This window comes from Leptodactylus fuscus, chromosome 6, assembly GCF_031893055.1.
Source record: "Leptodactylus fuscus isolate aLepFus1 chromosome 6, aLepFus1.hap2, whole genome shotgun sequence".
Taxonomy (NCBI): domain Eukaryota; kingdom Metazoa; phylum Chordata; class Amphibia; order Anura; family Leptodactylidae; genus Leptodactylus; species Leptodactylus fuscus.
In genome coordinates, this window is record NC_134270.1 from 152,196,715 (window position 1) to 152,215,631 (window position 18,917).

The 18,917-nt window shown below is 44.3% G+C and overlaps 1 protein-coding gene across 2 annotated transcripts in view; it reads right to left on the reverse strand.

The window, feature by feature from the left end:
• SDF4 (stromal cell derived factor 4) overlaps positions 1-14,855 on the reverse strand; it is a 32,483-nt gene extending 17,628 nt beyond the window's left edge. The window contains exons 1-2 of one of the 2 annotated variants that reach the window (XM_075277665.1): positions 14,749-14,855; positions 7,370-7,727 (exon numbers count right to left, since the gene is read on the reverse strand). In XM_075277665.1, the coding sequence (XP_075133766.1) occupies positions 7,370-7,677 (308 nt within the window). In that variant the 5' untranslated portion in view covers positions 7,678-7,727; positions 14,749-14,855. The remainder of the gene's footprint in view (positions 1-7,369; positions 7,728-14,748) is intronic. The other variant, XM_075277666.1, reaches the window with a different exon arrangement.
• Between the last annotated feature and the right edge of the window lie 4,062 nt (positions 14,856-18,917).

Consider the following 18,917-nt stretch of genomic DNA (forward strand, 5'->3'; position numbering starts at 1 on the left):
CGGAGTCATCAATCTGCCCTAACCGCGGCACCATACCCGCCCACACGATAAATTTCACAGCAGATTCTTATGTAAATTCTCTTCCTCTGTGCACAGCTCAGGGCTTATATGAGGCGCGCTCCGCTCTGCAGCTTCGCACTTTGTACACCGAGTGACATTTGCTCGGCAGTGGAAGCTTTTTGCCTCCAAATAGAACCGGTCGGGGCTGTGTGGGCGCACCTTACGCACGCTGTTCTTTCCCCAAATCAGATATCCGCAGGGCAGGATGTAGAACTGGCAAAATTAGAATCGTGGTTTTAATTTCAGATTAATTCAATAAGATTGGATTTCAGTGAATTCGAAACTTTGGCAGTAAAATAAAATTATATTAATTTAATTGAGATTTAAAAAACAAAACAAAAAAACCAAAACTTTTTTATATTGTTTTAAATATATGGAAAGATTTAGCCTAAGCTGAGCCGTCCACTGAAATTAATGGGAATCTTATATAGTGTGTGAGGGTAGGTAAGTGGGCTCACCACAGTGTGTCCAGATCCTTCCAAATAGACGTCCTGGCCAAGATATAGGAGTGACACCTATAGACACCTGCCAATTTCAATAGGACCGGTCAGTCTTGTAATATGTATGGGGGTGCGACCTACCCCTTGCATCTACTATAGGAGGAGAGTCAAGACAGGGGGAGAGGGTCTGGAAAAACAGTTATCTGGCTCTGTAGTAGTGATACATACACTATGTGATCAAAAGTATCCGGACACCTGGCTGAAAATAATTTACAAGTTGGTGGCGCCCTCCATCGGTAATGCTGTATACAATATGGTGTTGGCCCACCCTTAGCCTTGATGACAGCTTCCACTCTCGCAGGCATACATTCAATCAGGTGCTGGAAGGTTTCTCGGGGAATGGCAGCCCATTCTTCACGGAGTGCTGCACTGAGGAGAGGTATCGATGTAGGTCGGTGAGGCCTGGCACGAAGTCGGCGTTCCAAAACATCCCAAAGATGTTCTATAGGATTCAAGTCAGGACTCTGTGCAGGCCAGTCCATTACAGAGATGTTATTGTGGTGTAACCACTCCGCCACAGGCCGTGCAGTATGACCAGGTGCTCCATCGTGTTGAAAGATACAATCGCCATCCCCGAATTGCTCTTCAACAGTGGGAAGCAAGAAGGTGTTTAATACATCAATGTAGGCCTGTGCTGTGATAGTGCCACGCAAAACAACAAGGGGTGCAAGCCCCCTCCATGAAAAACACGAACACACCATAACACCACCGCCTCCGAATTTTACTGTTGGCACTACACACGCTGGCAGATGAAGTTCACCGGGCATTCGCCATACCCACACCCTGCCATCGGATCGCCACATTGTGTACCGTGATTCGTCACTCCACATAACGTTTTTCCACTGTTCAATCGTCCAATGTTTACGCTCCTTACACCAAGCGAGGCGTCGTATGGCATTGACCTGCGTGATCTGTGGCACCCAATCACCTGACCACGTTCGAAGTCCGTGAATTCTGTGGAGAGCCGCATTCTGCTCTCTCACGATGTCTAATGTCTACTGAGGTCGCGGATATGGAGTACCTGGCAGTAGGTGGCAGCACAATGCACCTAATATGAAAAACGGATGTTTTTGGGGGTGTCTGGATACTTTTGATCACATAGCGTAGATGATGTGCACGGCCGATCACTAGACTTTACATAGAAATTCTTTTAAGGCTACATGTACACGACCATAGTGGTTTTACTGCCCGTAAATACTGAACTGCAATCCACAAAAAACTGCAAATCAATTTCTGCAAATGCAAGCAAAAATAGGAGACACATCATAACAGGACACAATGGCGCAAAAAGTGCTGTTGTGTTTAAGGGCCAATAGAAATGAATGTGTTCGTCCTGTTATCTGCAATTGCCAACATTACGTTCACATCACATTTGAGCATACACCTCTGACCCAGACTTTTTATACTGCTACCATAGATATACCGTGGCATACATCAATGAAAGCACACACATCTATCACATTCATAGTACACATATATATTAGATATACGTAGTACTGAGCAAAAACCTAAAAATGTTAATAGTTTATTTTGTCAATTAAAATGAAGTGAATGAAGAAAAGAGAAATGTAAATCCCATCAATATTTGGTGTGACCTTTGCCCTTTGGAGAAGGAGTCCTGGAAGTGATGATATAGCCCCCACAGATATAGCCCTGATCTCATCATCATCCAGTCCGTCTGGGATGACATGAAGAGACAGACGGATTGGACCAGGCCTACATCTACAGAAGATCTGGGCTTAGTTCACCAAGATGGCGAGAACAACCTCCCTGCAGAGTCCCTTCAAAAACTGTCTGCAAGTACCGAGAAGAACTGATGGAAAGCAAAGGGCAAAGGTCACACCGAATATTAATGGTGCTTAGATTTCTCTTTTCTTCATTCACTACAATTGACAAAAGTAAACTATTAAAGGGATCCTATCACTCAGACACAATTTTTTCTAGGTACCACGTCGGAATAGCCTTAAGAAAGGCTATTATTCTCCTACCTTTCATTGTCTTCTCCACGCCGCCATTCACCTACAATCCCGATTCTTGTCGCTATGCAAATTAGCTCTCTCACAGCACTGAGGGTGTCCCCAATGCTGCAAAAGAACTCTCTCCAGCGATGCCTCCATCTTTGCCAGCAGTATCCTCTTTAGTCTATTCTTCCGGCGGCGGCTTGTAACTTCTAGGCCTCAGGCAGAGCAGACTGCGCATGCCCACAGGCCACGAGAAAATGGCCGCTTGCACAGTATTGCAAGTGGCCATTTTCTCGTGGCCTGTGGGCATGCGCAGTCTGCTCTGCCCAAGGACCGAGGCCTAGAAGTTACAAGTCACTGCTGGAGGAAGAGGCTGAAGAGGACACTGCTGGCGAAGATGGAGGCGTTGCTGGAGAGTTCTCTCACACCATTGGGGATGCCCCCAGTGCTGTTTGAGCGCTGGGACACGCCCCCGGTGCTGCAAGAGAGCTCATTTGCATACCGACAAGAACCGGGATTGTAGGTGAACGGCGGCACGGAGAAGACAATGAAAGGCAGGAGACTAATAGTCTTTCTTACGGCTATTCCGACATGATACCTAGAAAAAATTGTGTCTGAGTGATAGGATCCCTTTAAACCTTTTGTTTCTGAAACTATTCTTACTTAACCTGCCTAAAACTTTGTGTATATATATATATATATATATATATATATATACACACATACACACATACACGTTATAGAAATATATAAGAGTTCTGATTTCCTACTTGTATCACGTTGGTCATCTATTTAGTAAAAGTACAGTGAATGCAAAACCAACATGTAACCTCTTCACAAATGTACAGCACATTGGAATTAATGGCACTATACAAATTAATGAAGATAGATACCATAGATAGATAGATAGATAGATAGATAGATAGATAGATAGATAGATACTGTACATAGATAGATAGATAGATAGGAGATAGATACTGTACATAGATAGATAGATAGATAGATAGATAGATAGATAGATAGATAGATAGATAGATAGATAGATAGATAGATAGATAGATAGAAGACATGATCGCCCTGAGCTCAGTGACTTATCAATGAGTTTCTTCTCTTCACATCTCATGTCACAGCAAACACACAAAGTGAAGGAAGATACATCTGCTACAACCACTTCCCTTGTTGTGTAATACTACAGATCTGCTCTCTCCAAGAAACCACACCTAACGTGCTGACCCCTTTTCAAGACATCACCCTCGAAACAACCAGGGTGAAAGTGAGCAGGATGTATATAGCACCCACCTGAGCGGAGGGGTTTTCTGCTTCCTCGCACATGTCTTGGTTACATTATAAGGACTGTCCCCGCTGTCAGGTTGGTAAAACTGAATAGCACATAATATCATTCTCTATTATCCAGGACAGGGCAATTGTCTCATGAGCCAAATCAGCACAAAGCACTGAGTTATCAGCTGAGAATGCCCTGGTCCCTGATGCCTATACATAGGGCAGGATATTTAGGATCAGGACCCCTATATAATTGGGAATGGAGGACAGCTACCAAGCTTTGTCCCAAAGCAGTCTCCTCCTCTATTATCCTCCGACACACAAGGAGGCAGATAAACCAATAAGAAATGCATCAGAATTCTGACAAATATGTTCCAAAATCCAGACATATGTGTTTTACACCTTGACCCAAATTCACTAATAGTAATGGCTCAAACTAAGCCAACAGACAGTCTAAAGAAACACCAGATTTAAGATTATACCCCCTTTTAGTTGGCTCCTTTAAGCCACACCCACATGTCTAACAAGCTGGAAACATTTTACCCACACTAGATGCGCCACATTTACACCAGTGGTAGGCACAATAGCTAGAACAAACATGTCACTGTTGCCCTTACATAGGGCAGAAAATTTAGGAGACAGATCCATTTTAACAATATTGCACTATCAAGGCAACACCTGAATATGTCCTATTAGGGCGTATGACGTTCAGATGGCAAGATCAAGTGTCTTGAGTCGTCTTAAGGAACTTGATGGCTTTGCTATTGGTATATATATATCACAATTTCACAGAACCATATCAAAACCAAATCAGGGCTCGACCAAGATCAGTAAGGCGAGATCTAGACTGTAACACAGATGTGCAGCTGTGCGTGGGAGAGGTCGGTGTAACCACAGAACCACAATACCCATCGCGTTTCTTGATGACACAAGGTACGATTTCTTGTAAAGGTGCCTCAAGACACCGCACTTCCAGCAGGAAGAGTGCGCTGAGGCTCCATTACCGACTATGTAGGTTCAGATTTCTCAGAACAATGACGCTTCCTGTACAGGGGAGATGAACGTCCAAAGAAAATCAATTGTTGGGGTTTTACCTGGTATCAATTACACTGAAACGCTAAATCGTGTAAAGATTTCTCACAGATCACTGATTCAATAACCGAGAATATGGTGTTGGGTGACTAAGGAGATGTGACGTTTCGAATTGGCACGTTTGCAAGTTTATGCTCTCTCTGACCTCCTTTTGAATAGATGGCCCAGGTAGCATACAAGTACTTACAGGTATAGGTCCTGCTGCAAAACTGAAATGCTTTACAGCTCCTTTCTAGTTTACAAAGGTAAATGCACACTAAAAGCTTTTAGATCAGGCAGACATCATGGATCCCGCCTGCTGGTACAGGTCACACTTTAGACGTTCCAGGCCATCAATTCATCACATGGTTGGCCAATGTGTAATTCTGTATTTTCCCTATAAAACGTATGGTCAGCTGCCCTAAAAAGTTTGTCATTTCCTTGTACGGAAGTAGCTCTGAGATTTTACGTAATGTACGTTTCCTGTTCTGGACACTTATCCCCTAACCACAAGACGTTTTACGTGTCCGATTGACAGGGGGTGGGGCACTCCATTGACTGCTATGGGGCCGTGGGCATTACAAGAGATTACAGCCCCATAGAAGTGTATGGAGCGCTGATCACACAATCCTATTTGACTGGTTTAAATGGTGGAAACCCTCTGGCAGGCTTAAAAAGTAATCCGAATAACAATGATCTCGTAAAGGGATCAGGATGTAATTAGGAGAACAGTGCACTCTGTACACCACCCTCTAGAGGGCAGCATCCTTAACATCATGCATGACTCAGTTATAAAGTCTTTTTAATCATGATGTGGATTTAAATTGGCAAATTAGTATTTATAGTCTCTCACTCTGCCAAATCAGTATCCCTGCGCTATGCTGAGGAGGTCCAAAAGACCGAAACAGCGCTGTCCATAGCTGGGAATCTGTTCCTTTTGGGACAGAAATACTGATTTGGCAATTAAATCCACATCATGATTAAATAGACTTTTTAACTGAGTCATGCATGATGTTAAGGATGCTGCCCTCTATAGGGTGGCGTACAGAGTGCATTGTTCTCCTAATTCCACCCAGGAGAATAGATTTGCATATTTTTTACCAGGAAATATCTAGTCATTGAAGTTAATATTTGTAAGCGGTCTAACCAAAGTTAACTACTGGCCTATAACAAGTCACAGGATGTGAGCCGTCCGCTCCACTACAATTTACTACATGTATGGTCTAGCAAATATCAGTCTAGCACATTCTATTAGTCAGGACGTATCACTGTCACAGCCCACTGCATAGTCACCATGGCCAATACCAGTGTGTGTAGTAATAGAGAGCATCCATTATGAGTAAAGCTTGTGTTTAATGTCTGACTCATGATCCTTTAATGGAGGTGCCTCAGATGTCCGGGCAACTTCAGAAGGCAGATTAAGATGACTACAATAGCAGAGTAGAGAACCGCAAGCTCCCTTCCCTGCCAAAAACGCTTACATAGGGTACCAATGTTACTAATGACCTATTCATAGGATAAGTCCTCAGTATCTGATCTGTACAGGTTTTAGAACCAGATCCCACATAGATAAGCTGTTCTGGAAGTGTCCATGAACCAGAAGCTAGAGTGGTGGACGGGAAGCAGAAAACGCTCTGCTCGCATTCAGGTAATAAGAGCGGAGCTGCAGTTTCCAGACGCCATTGGTGTATAGCGGAAAGGGGTGCAGCTCTGTCCCTAATACTTGAATAGGTGCAGACCGCTTTAGTTTCACATCCATTGCAGTAGCTTCGGTAGCCAAGACACCAGCAGAACAGCTGATCTGTGAGGGCTCTGGGTGTTGGACCTCTACAGATCAGAGAGTATTAAATATGCAATAGGTGCCCCGAAATCCATATAAAGGCTCCATAGGTTATTATAGTGTGAACCAGGAACTTCATGACAAAAAAGGACATGCATGGCTGATTTACAGTAATTCATTGTTACTAGGTGGAGCACCATTATTGTGTGAGCACTGAGGGCCACCATAACTGAGGTTGTGGATGTAGACACAGAAGCCTTTGGTGTACTCAAATACGCTAAGGGCTAATTCACACAGAGTTTTTTGGTAGTGGATTTTGACGCGGAATCTGCCTCAAAATCCGCCTGCCAAAACGACTCCCATTAACTTCAATGGGAGCCACTCGCTTCTTTTTTCTGCTAGTTAGTAGTGGAAAAAAGAAGCGAGATGACCTATCTTACTGCGGTGTCTTTGGCGCGAGACTCTCTCCCGATTAGGCCCATTCATTCGGGCCTAATCCAGAGCAGAATGTCGGTACACTGCATCGGCATTACATTGCAGCAAGCCACACGCAGAATCCATTTTCCACCATGTGAACATACCCTAATAAAGCTGAGGCTGTCCCAGTGGGAGCCAGGCGTTAACCACTATGATGAAGAGGTAACTCCAGTTCACTTTCCAGAAGAGTTTGGCCTCCCCCAACCATCCATTCTCTGCACCAACAGTCAAGAACTTACTTTGAAAAGATGGCCGCCAGCTTCTTTCTATTCTTCCTTGGCTCCGAATCCTCATCAAATTCTTCTATCTCTTTACCCAAGAAGACCTCCTGATGAAAGTCCTTGTTGAGGTGACCGTCCATCTCCATCTTCACTCCATTAAGGTGGTCGGGGGGCATGATTTCATTCTCGTCCTTATTGTCCACCGGTTTATCTTTTAAGGCAGAATTATTTGCCGGTCTGGCATAAACATCCATGAGAAGAAATACAAATAAGAGGGAAAGGTAGAGGGAACCCAAGCTGAAGAGGAACGCCTGCTTAGACACCATTGTCCTTGCCTGCACGACCCACAGGAGGTAGTTGTAAAAGGATTTCCTTCCTGAAAAAGATGGGAGAAGCTTAGAAGTAATCTAAGTGACGTGTCAGGAAAGGTATTGTAGGGAGTTTATGTTCAGGTTCAGTGAAAGGAATGTGTCAGACCTGAAATACCAGACACAGCCAATGGATAAGGGTGGTGCTGTCGCTGAAAGAAAAAAAGCTGTCAAGTTTTCCTAATCTGATACAGAGTGAGGCTCATTAAAAGGGGCTAGAGGGCTTCATTTTGGGGTTGTCCGGGATCAGAAATTTGAATGCAGACAGTAGGGAAGGTGTGGAAAATAAAGATGCGCTTCTACTTACCTTCACCCTGCCCTCCCTTTCTACATTGGACCATCTGTCACGATGACAGGACCGCTGTAACCATTAACGCTCTCATCACTATATGGGTCCATTCACAAGGAGAAAAATGGTGAGGAATTTGGTGTGGAATTTTCCACGCTGAAATTTTCCGCAAGTGGAAAAAAAAAAAAGCTAGCGGCACCCATTGAAATCAATCGGAGGCGCTTTTTTTCAGCGTGGAAATTTCCACACCGAATTCCTCACCATTTTCCTTCATGTGAATAGACCCTATGGCCGACACGAGTGAGATACCTGTAGTGGCTGGGTCAATAAGACGTCAGCACTGCAGCCACTCCATACACAAACCTGAGCAGTGGAGGCGACAGGTGGACCAGCGAGGAGGAGGCAGATCAGTATAAGGCTGGGTTCACATCAGCAATGTCTCTCAGCGCAAAATCTGTTTTTGAAACAGTCTCAAAGCCCTCTAAAGCGGATTCCAATGCGTTGTAAAAACCATCCGCAGGTGAGCGCTTGGACAATTTCTGTCTGGAATCTTCTCTTTTGAGCGGAGAAAAAAAAAAAAAAAAAAAGTCAGACTTGCAGGACTTTTTCTCCATTCAAAAAAAATAAGGATATCAGACGGACGTGTTTTTTTTTTTTTTTTTATAACATTGAGGTCTATAGAAAGCGGATTACAAACAGATAGTAACCAGTTTTTGTGTGTTTTGCAATCCGTATTTCCCTCTGCACTTGGGAAAAGAAAAACCGGATTGGTCAAAAACAGACACAAAGGGGCACAAACTGACACCCATGGACTAAACTGCCTAAAAAGATGGATTTGGGCATCTGTTGTGTAACCGTTTGGAATTCTTTTTGTACCAATGTGTTTTTCTTTTTTTTATGTAGATTGTGAGCCCCATTTAGGGATCACAATGTACTTTTTTTTTTTCCCCCCTATCAGTATGTCTTTGTAGAACGGGAGGAAATCCACGCAAACACGGGGAGAACATACAAACTCCTTGCAGATGTTGTTCCTGGCAGGATTCGAACTCCAGCGCTGCAAGGCTGCAGTGCTAACCACTGAGCCACCGTGTTGTCCCTAGGTGTTTTTCTGTTAAGATGGTTTGCAAGAAGATGGATACCAGGTGCAGGTGTGAACATCTGCGCTGGAATCTCATTTGGACATCCCCATCGTAGAAACTGATGAAAATTAGAGAGAAAAGTCCTGCAGGGAAGACTTTTCTCTCCACTGCTTTCAGTTTTTAAACGGCTGGATCCTGTTATGGTCAATGGGGTCTGCTGGTCTGCATGTGTAACTACTCATACAGTGGTCTGCTTGGGGACCATGGCGCAAACGTGATCTTAGAGGAAGTGCATTTTTATCTTCTACACCTCTCCTGCTCCCTGTATTCAAATTTCTGATCTTCAACCTAAAACTAGAACAGGTCATCAATTCCACCAAACCATCAGTTCATACTTTGTGAGGTTGCCAGCTCCATGCCTTAAAGGGGCTGTCCAGGTTATAATTTTATCAACTAGGAATGGCTGGGAATAGTGGGGAGAGAAAAAACAAAAAAACAACACTCACCTGTCCCTGATGCCATCCTACACGGTCCAGTCCTGCAGCTCCTGGCAGAAATACCCACCACACGTGACTGCTGAGGTCAATCAGTGCTCTTAGTGAAAAGGAACCTGGAAGTCAGAGTCGGCGAGAAAATTCCCAGTAAGAAGGAAGCTGAGCTACAGGACCGGACTGCACTGGAGGAAGCAGAATACTGGGGACAGGGGATATGTTTTATATGTCTCTTATGGCATGTCAGGTGAACTCCAATGCACCAGAAAGGAAATGTTCTGTATAACTTACACTAGAAAACTGGCATGAGTCATAGTAAATACATTGGATTTCCAGAAAGCATTGAGCGAGGCACAAAATGGAAATGTGGCACATACTTGCCACAAGATAGGGCCTTATGCCAAAATGTGCGCCATATTAAAGCCCATCTACATCAGAAAACCAGAGTAGAGGTGTTGGGTAGGTTCACTTCTGTGTCAGAATCTCCGACTAAAATCACCGGAGAGAAAAGTCTATTGGGTTTGTTGGTAACCACTACTTTAGCTTTTGGGACCGGAATGACGGAGAGTAGAGATGAGCGAACACTGTTCGGATCAGCTGTTCTGAACAGCACGCTCCCATAGAAATGAATGGAAGCACCTGGCACGTACACTTTGCCGGCTGCCGGTCGCCGTGCCAGGTGCTTCCATTCATTTCTATGGGAGCGTGCTGTTCGGAACGGCTGATCCGAACAGTGTTCGCTCATCTCTAACGGAGAGCCCAGCCCAAATGTAAACCTAGCCTAAGGACCCCTTCACACGGCGTAAGCGCGCCGCTCATTTAGACACATATACACGTGTCCGAGCGCGGCGCTTCAAAACAGAGCCCATTGAAAGCAATGGGCTCTGGTTTGAAGCGCCACACTCGGACACGTGTCTAAATGAGCGTTGCGCTTACTCCTTGTGAAGGGGCCCTAAAACTACCACCGAGACGATACTGGTGACCTATCCAGAAAAAAAAAAGTCCCTTTAAAACGGGTACAAAGGAAAACTGAAGGGCTCACAACAAGCAACTTTTCCACAGGGCCATTTTTAAGAAGTGTTAACTACTCCACTATCCGTGGCACCAAAACTGACCCACTCCCAATAGAGTATCACAGGCTTCTTTAGTAGTTTATACCTTTTTTAATGGCTAAAAAAAATGATGACCTATTGCAAGCTTTCGGAACTACTAAGTTCCTTCATCAGCCTGAAAGCTTGCAGTAGGCCATCATTTTTTGTTAGCCATTAAAAAAAGGTATAAACTACTGAGGACTCTCAATCTTTACAGTTTATAGCCACTGGCTAATACTCTAGTCACAGGGTTATGAATAAATGATGCGCTAGGGGACACACAATGCCTTGCAAATATTTATTCTGCCTGTACCCAAATCATTGTTTGAAAAGTTCAAGAGCAGCACCGTGTCCCTGATCTCTGAATAGGCCAAGTGATATGCAATGAAGACAAAGAAATCGTATCATATAAATAAACCGGCTGCGACAGCGAACGTCAAGGACACAATATGGAAGGTCATGGCACGAACTGCAAACTCTGCAATGCAACAGAGATAAAGCAGGCAACAAGACAGAGGCAAGCACGCAAGAATAGATGATGACAGGGACAGGTTAGAATACTGATCGAACACATGTACTACAGCTCCTTATACACTGGAGTAGTGATGCTAGTGTGGACAGAGCTTTAAAGCTTTTTTTTTTTTTTTTTTTTTTTTAAATTACATATTTGTGGTGCTGCAGGGCCCATGAATATAACATAAAAGACCCTTACTCTGCTATCCCAAGGCCACCATCCCCAGCGGCAGCTCCAGGCTTCAACTTATAGGTCTCCGGGCTGTTTGCTCCAGGTGATTTCAGCAGCCAGTCAAAGGCCTCAGTGGCTTTCACGTTGTGTCTGCCCCCCATCCCCTAACACAAGCAGGACATTGCTAGGGATGCCGAGTGAGGGGATCTGTATACAGACGAATAGAACTGCCGATGCTGGGAATGGAGCCTGGGAGAGGTGAGTATTGGCCTTTTATGTTACATTTATTGGCCTTTCAGCAGCACTATTAAATAAATAAGAAAAAAATAAGAATTAGTCTGACATTCTTTAAATATTCAACTGTATCATAATATTGTTGTCAGAAGACTAGGGACGGGTGTTGAGGAAATAACTACATTACGTACCAGTAATAAATGTGTAACCCGGAGAATCAATACGTCAGTGCAGTGTTATCTGTATTTACAGCCAAGAACCTGATCAAAGTACAAAGACCAGCTAATACCCGCTAAACCGTGAACCCTACGTAAGCCATCTGATACTCAGAGTATTGTTAAGGGCCTCAGCAGTCAGACTTGTATAGCTTAAAGCAGCCACGTAACGCTTCAGTACAAAATAAAATACACTACAGCCATGTAGCACATGGTCATCTACACATGAAAGAAACTCTTTGGCATGAATGGAAGTTTATGGGACATCTTATGTGCATGAGGGCCTTCTGGTTCTCCTGACAGATAATGGTGGATGAAGGAGAATTGGGCTTGTTGAATTTAAGCACCCAATCCTTTTGCTTTTAGGGAAAATAAGCAGTTGCCAGAGGTGTTCTGGCAGCAACTTACTCCCCTCCCCAAAACTCAGCCACTCTCTTCCAAGGATACAGAGCTACTGAAAGTGCAAGAGGAATAGCAGTTATTGAAAGTGATCGTACATGTAAAGAGGTTACCCCATTCAGGACACTAATACCCTTTCCACAGGATAGGGGATAAGCATCAGATTGCTGGGGGAGGAGAGGAACCACTGGGTCCCTCAGCAATCGAGAATACAGGAGACCAAAATTCCCCCATGCCTCTTACTTGTGAATGAAGCAACACTACTCTTATGTGACCAGTCCTCCAGTAACTCCGCTGCTACTGAAGACAGCAATCCCAGGAGCCCGGCTCATGTATTCCATTCACAAGTAGGAAGCATGCGGGAATTCCTGATGAGGAATAATTAGAGCCCCAGTGATCTGACACTTATCTCCTGTGGATAAAGGATAAACGTCCTTAGTTGGACCACCCCTTTAAGGGTAAGGTAAGAGGGGAAAAAACCAAAAAAAAAACAACACACAGCTTTTCTACAAGGTGTTGTCACAGCTTTAAGAGGTTTTCTGGGGCTAAAATATTGATCATCAATATAAAATAAGTGGGTATCTGACAGCTGTCATCTCTGCCAATCAGCTCAGAACTATATGGTGGACAAAGTTGGAGGTAGACGGCTCCATCCACTCTGTAATGGCTGAGCCGGATTACTGCAGATCAGCTGGGAGTTGCAACAGTGAGGCACAGATACTACACAGTGTACAGAGCAGTCTGCTTCCAGCTGCTGTATAATTCCACCATGCAGGTCAGCGGCTGTTAGACTGTGAATATGAAAACCTCTAAGGCCTGGTTCACATTTGCATTTGGTATTCCATTCGGATAGTCCACTTAGGGACCCCCCCCCCGAATACCAAATGCATTAAAAAGCGGTAGGCAATGAAAGCACACAGACCCCCTTAGACCAGGGGTAGGAAACCTTTGGCTCTCCAGCTGCTGTGAAACTACAACTCCCAGCATGCTCCATTCACTTCCATGGGAGTTCCCAGAACAGCAGAGCCAGTATGCATGCTGGGAGTTGTAGTTTTGCAACAGCTGGAGAGCCGTACGTTCCCCACCCCTGCCTTAGACTATGATGGGAGCTGTGCGTTTTCTGCACAGTGTCCGCACAAATAATGCAAAGAGAAAAGTAATGTAAGCAGCAGTCTTCTCTCCACATGTTTTGTGCAGAAACCACATGGACCCTATTATAGTCTATGGGGTCCGTGTGTTTTCATACCTAACTGCTTTTTAATGCGGTTGATATGCCGTTCAGGGGGGTTCCCAAGCGGACTCCCGAACGCAGATGTGAGCCGGACCTAAAAGAGCTGGGGAATTCCATCAAAGAAGCTGTTCACACAGTGGAAAAAGAAGCGGAATTCGGAGTGGACATCCACTTGATTTTCTAGCCGTGGGCTGCCCACTGCTTATTAGGCCCAGATGACTTGAGACACCTTCTAACTACTTTTGCACAAAAAAGTCTAATAAGCATGACTTTCATCAAGCAAATTAGCAGTAAAAACAATGGATATCCCATTATAGTTAATGTGGCTTCGCAGGGTCCATTGTTATCGGTCTTAAGACAGATCCTTTTACATCTTTAGTCTGTTCTCCTTTTACTACAATCAGGATTTCACAAGGGGGCAAAGTTTGTTAAAGCCTTTAGAGCCAAGTTCACAGGACAGAAAATGAAGAGCATTAGCTGATTTTTTGCATATTGAGGTGACACAATGCATTGGTATTGTGTTGTGGATTTCCCTAATCGGCAGGGACTCCCAAACCGCAGAATCTGCAGCAAGATGGAGCAGGACACTAATTTTTGTTCTGTGTCCTGCTGCAATATCTGCCTCCCTTTGAAAGCAATGGGAGGCAGATTCGGAACAGAACTTGCCACGGAATTGGGGGCGTAATCCTCTCCCAAATCCGTGGCACATTCCTCTATGTGAACCAAGCCTAAAGGTTTATACAGAATGAATGATCCAGTAATTGTGGTGTCTGCTTAGGAGAACCCCATACACACATAACCCCAAATAGGGCACACTGGCTGGATTAAAGGCAAATATACAGATCCAGAAATGATGTGGAGAGTCCATCTAAGCAGAAGAACAGTGATCATCCCCACCTAGTTGTGACGTGACTGCTGTCAAAGTACAAGGCCTCCTTCACACACACTAGAGAACCTCCACCATGCTTTACACTGCAGCTTTATCCAGATTGGATCCTATAGGTATACTATGAATGGTATTGGGGGGTACAGAAGTGACAGAATGATTACAACCCACAAAGGACACCACCAACAGAAAAATGGAGGAGGCAACGTTACCCAAATATACAGATATTACTCTTTATACTAGAAAGACACGAACAAACCAATGACACTCATTTATTACATCGGAAGCGAAACTGAGCATCAAGTCTGTGAGCCTCAGTCATGGCGGCTGCCTCACCATGGAGATTGTCAGAAATAACCGGAGCTCATACACCCACACACCGTTATATGTGTGTCCCCATCAGCACGCACTTCAGCCTGCCTACTTTACCTGCCTTACACGTCGTCACCGCTCCTGGCTGCGGTCCCCTGCGCCGCTCATCCACACACCGGAAGCAGGAAGTGATAAGAACTGGGGGACGGTGGAATGGAGGACACGCCTGCACCACACACAAGGTTCCGCCTCCACCTGGTGAAGGTTGCTGAGTTTGGTGCAGTGCGGTGCTGAGCTAGGTCATTGTACTGCAGGACTGTGCTGTGTGAGCAGTGCAGCAGTATGCAGGGTGTGTGCTTGGGATAAGGCAACTCTACACAGGCAGATGGAAAAACTTACAATTTATGGGTAAAATGGTAAATAAAATGATAAAATAATATACCTTCACCATGGAGGAGGGGTAAGATGATGCTTGAGGTGACACATGGACAGAATAGTATACCAAGGTGCCCAAGAGAGACCCTAGAAGGTGGGCAAATGGTTTATACTTAAACCCCGCCTCTAACATTTTTACCACGCCCCTTAATGCTAGCTAGAGTGCCCCCACAAGGCTACACGCAAGCCAATGTGTGCATTGAGAAAACCATACATGGATCCCTTGTTGTCCATGAACCCAATAGGCTATCAGTATTAAAAAAAACAAAAAACAATTTGGGGTTGGAAAACCCCTTTAATGGGCCGCCAATTCTACAGGACTAGAACCTGTCCTGAGTATTGACCCTGTGTTCATGAACCTGTGATAATATAAGGTTGTGTGTATGGGGCCATACAAGATGGGGGAAGGTATGAGCACATCTATGCTAGTTTTGTGGCGTAGATGCGTGCTAAGGAGTTACATCTTTGTCACAAGGCCCTGTCCAAAGATGCAACATGTTCCCCTGGTCTGCGCCTCGCTCTCCACTTTACATCACTATGAGCAGATTAGGGAGTAGAGTGGGCCAAGGCAGGGATGTCTCAGCCCGTCATATTTATTAAAACACACACCAGTTTTCTGGCTTGTGTTATACAAAATCGTCATAGATTCCTTGTGTCCTCCACAATATAATGCCCCCCCCACCTTGAAGCCTCCACAAAACCATGGTTCCCTCCCTGTGGCCCCCAGCAGAAAAATGCACACAAAAAAACCCTGACAAAAGTGTAATCCCTTGGCCCATTCCCCCACAATACAAGCCCCTCTCTGCTGGGGCTCGCTGTTTGACCATTGTGTTTTACGCAATTCGGAACCCTGTGCAGAGTAGGAAAGAAGTTACTGAATCCGATTGCCACTTCAAAAACAAAATGATTATTAATCATATTATCTATATACTATATATATACTTTCATAGCAATTCAGTCACTAGCTTTTTTCCAATTGTCCCCACAGTTTAAAGTCTCCCTGCAGTTGCCCTCACAGTTTACTTTCTCCCTACATCTGCCCCCACAGTTTTAAGGGATTGTCCAGGATAAGTGATTTTTTGCAAGGGGGCTGGAGAAGGTGAAAAAAAAATAACATATCAGTCTCCAGTATTCTGGTGTCTCCCACCACGGTCTGGTCCTGTTGCTCCTGGAGTAGTCCCCCCAGCATGTGACCACTGAGGCCAATCAGTGGAAAGAACATGGAGGTCACGAAAGGACACAGGACATCACTACCTGTCATGTCCCATGTCCTTTCCTTAGGCCCCTAAGTCTGCAGGGATTTCGGGCAAAACAAGACCCTGGAGCAGCAGGACTGTACTGCGGTGGGAGACACCGGAGAACCGGGGACAGGTGAGCTATAGAAAAGTAGGAGTGTGATGTTCAGATAACAGCGGATGCAAGTCTAAGGTCATTGGCAGAACGGCGAGGACTGTTCGGGCGGTAAACAGGGACGAGGGAAGAGATTCAGTGCTACAGATGGAATTATGGGTACTGAAGGACTATGTACACCCTGCCTATCATAGATAAGGTAAGGGGCAGGCACTGAAGGATTACGGTATGTACCCCTTGACTATCATACACGAGGAAGGAGCAGGCATAGAAGTATGGAGACATTGTATCCTGGTGATTAAACAATGCGTACAGTGAATTGTATAAAATATGCAAATCTATTCTCCAGGATGTAATTAGGAGAACAGAGCACTCTGTATGCCGCCCTCTAGAGGGCAACATCCTTAACATCATGCATGACTCAGTTAAAAAGTCTACTGTCATGATGCGGATTTAATTGCTAAATTAGTATTTCCATTTCAAAAGGAACAGATTCCCAGCTATGGATAGCGCTGTTTCGGCCTATTGGGCCTCCTCAGCATAGCGCAGTGAATTGTATGTGATATAGTGAAAGCAGGGTGCAAGTCCCAGGAGATATGGTCCAAAAATTATTTTTGGACAGATGCCTGTGGATGTGCTTATGCACAGCAAATTTTTACAAGTGCTGTTTGGGGAATAATAGCAAATGGAGTTGTAGTTCAGGGTTCCTGATCTAGTTCAAGCTAACCAGCAACAACTGCAATGTTAGCAAAGTACAGTAATAAATAGTGTTTAAATCAGTTTTTTTGTATTTCCTTAAAACCAGATCGGACTAGAGAACAGGACGGACGAAGCGGCAGGAGATGATGTCCATCTATGTAGTAATGGCAGTAGTTGTACAGCAGCCCTATAACTTCACTATCACTGGTGAATTCTGTAACTTTTATGTAACTAATGATTATCAATGAAAATACTGAAAAAAATGTTAATGAGAAAAAGCAATTTTTAGGGGGAAAAAAAGATGTAGTGTTGTGGTGTATATTACTTTACTGATTTGTTTTGCCAAGCGAAAAAAATAATCAAATTATGCCAAAAATGTGCAAAAAGATTGCATTTGTCACGCCTAAATTGTCTGCTGTGGGTCTTCTTGGACACTGTCATATCCACTATACAGATTGGTAGCATGGAGCTAGGCCATAGGCTGGGAAGAATGTGGTCATGACATGGTTGGGCGAGCAGGAGTAAATTAAGGTGGTAATAGTTGGGGAATAGGTGAGAATTTCATAGATTAGGTATTATACTGATTCTAGTATTGTAGGAACTGTGAAGGTACATAAAGAATCTTATATACACTCATCATTTAGATACACTGACTTCTTTATTAATTCTTCATTAGAAGTCATTGGGTCCTGATGATGATGATGGACCAGTGACCCACAAAGAGTCAACCTTCAGCACTCAGGAGAGGAAAAAACCCCTGTGGAAGAAACCCCTAGGAAACCATGGCTGAAGGTCTGCCATTCCCTTGGGTTATGGAAAACAAACTCATCCCAGAATCTGCAGGACGCTTCCTTCTAGAGGTCCATGGATGGTAGTTGAAGGAGCAAGACACATCCTTCAGGCAGTCCATGGGTGGGAGGGGAAGGGTCAAGATGTATCCTGCAGACCCTCACCACGTCCCCTTATTTGGGAAACTGTCGAAGAAAGAAAACTGGAGTACAAGGTATAGTAAATCTGCCCCAATGTGCGTCTTGTCACTGCAATTAGAAAAATCACGCAGTTAATAATTTAAAAGGGTGTTTACACATTCAGGTCTTTCAATGTAGTTTTTGAAGCTAAAATGAGGTGTGAACCCTAAAGGAGGTGAAAGATGTAGAGTTATTTTTGTAGAAATGTGCATACTGTTACAGTCTGAGACGAGAAATGTCAGGGTGTGACTGCTGCTAAGACTGATTTCTATGTGACATTCTGGTGACATATATATGTCACGGCACATAGGAGCTGCCATGTCTAGTATTTGTATATATCACAACACATAGGAGCTGCCATGTCTAGTATCTGTATATATGTCGCTGCACATAGGGATTGCCTTGTCTAGTATCTGTATATATGTCACTGCACATAGGGCTGCCATGTCTAGTATCTGTATATATGTCACTGCACATAGGGCTGCCATGTCTAGTATCTGTATATATGTCACTGCACATAGGGATTGCCTTGTCTAGTATCTGTATATATGTCACTGCACATAGGGATTGCCTTGTCTAGTATCTGTATACATGTCACGGCACACAGGGCCTGCCATGTCTAGTATCTGTATATATTTCACGGCACACAGGGGCTGCCTTGTCTAGTATCTGTATATATGTCACTGCACATAGGGCTGCCATGTCTAGTATCTGTATATATGTCACTGCACATAGGGATTGCCTTGTCTAGTATCTGTATATATGTCACAGCACACAGGGACTGCCATGTCTAGTATCTGTATATATGTCATGGCACATAGGGCCTGCCATGTC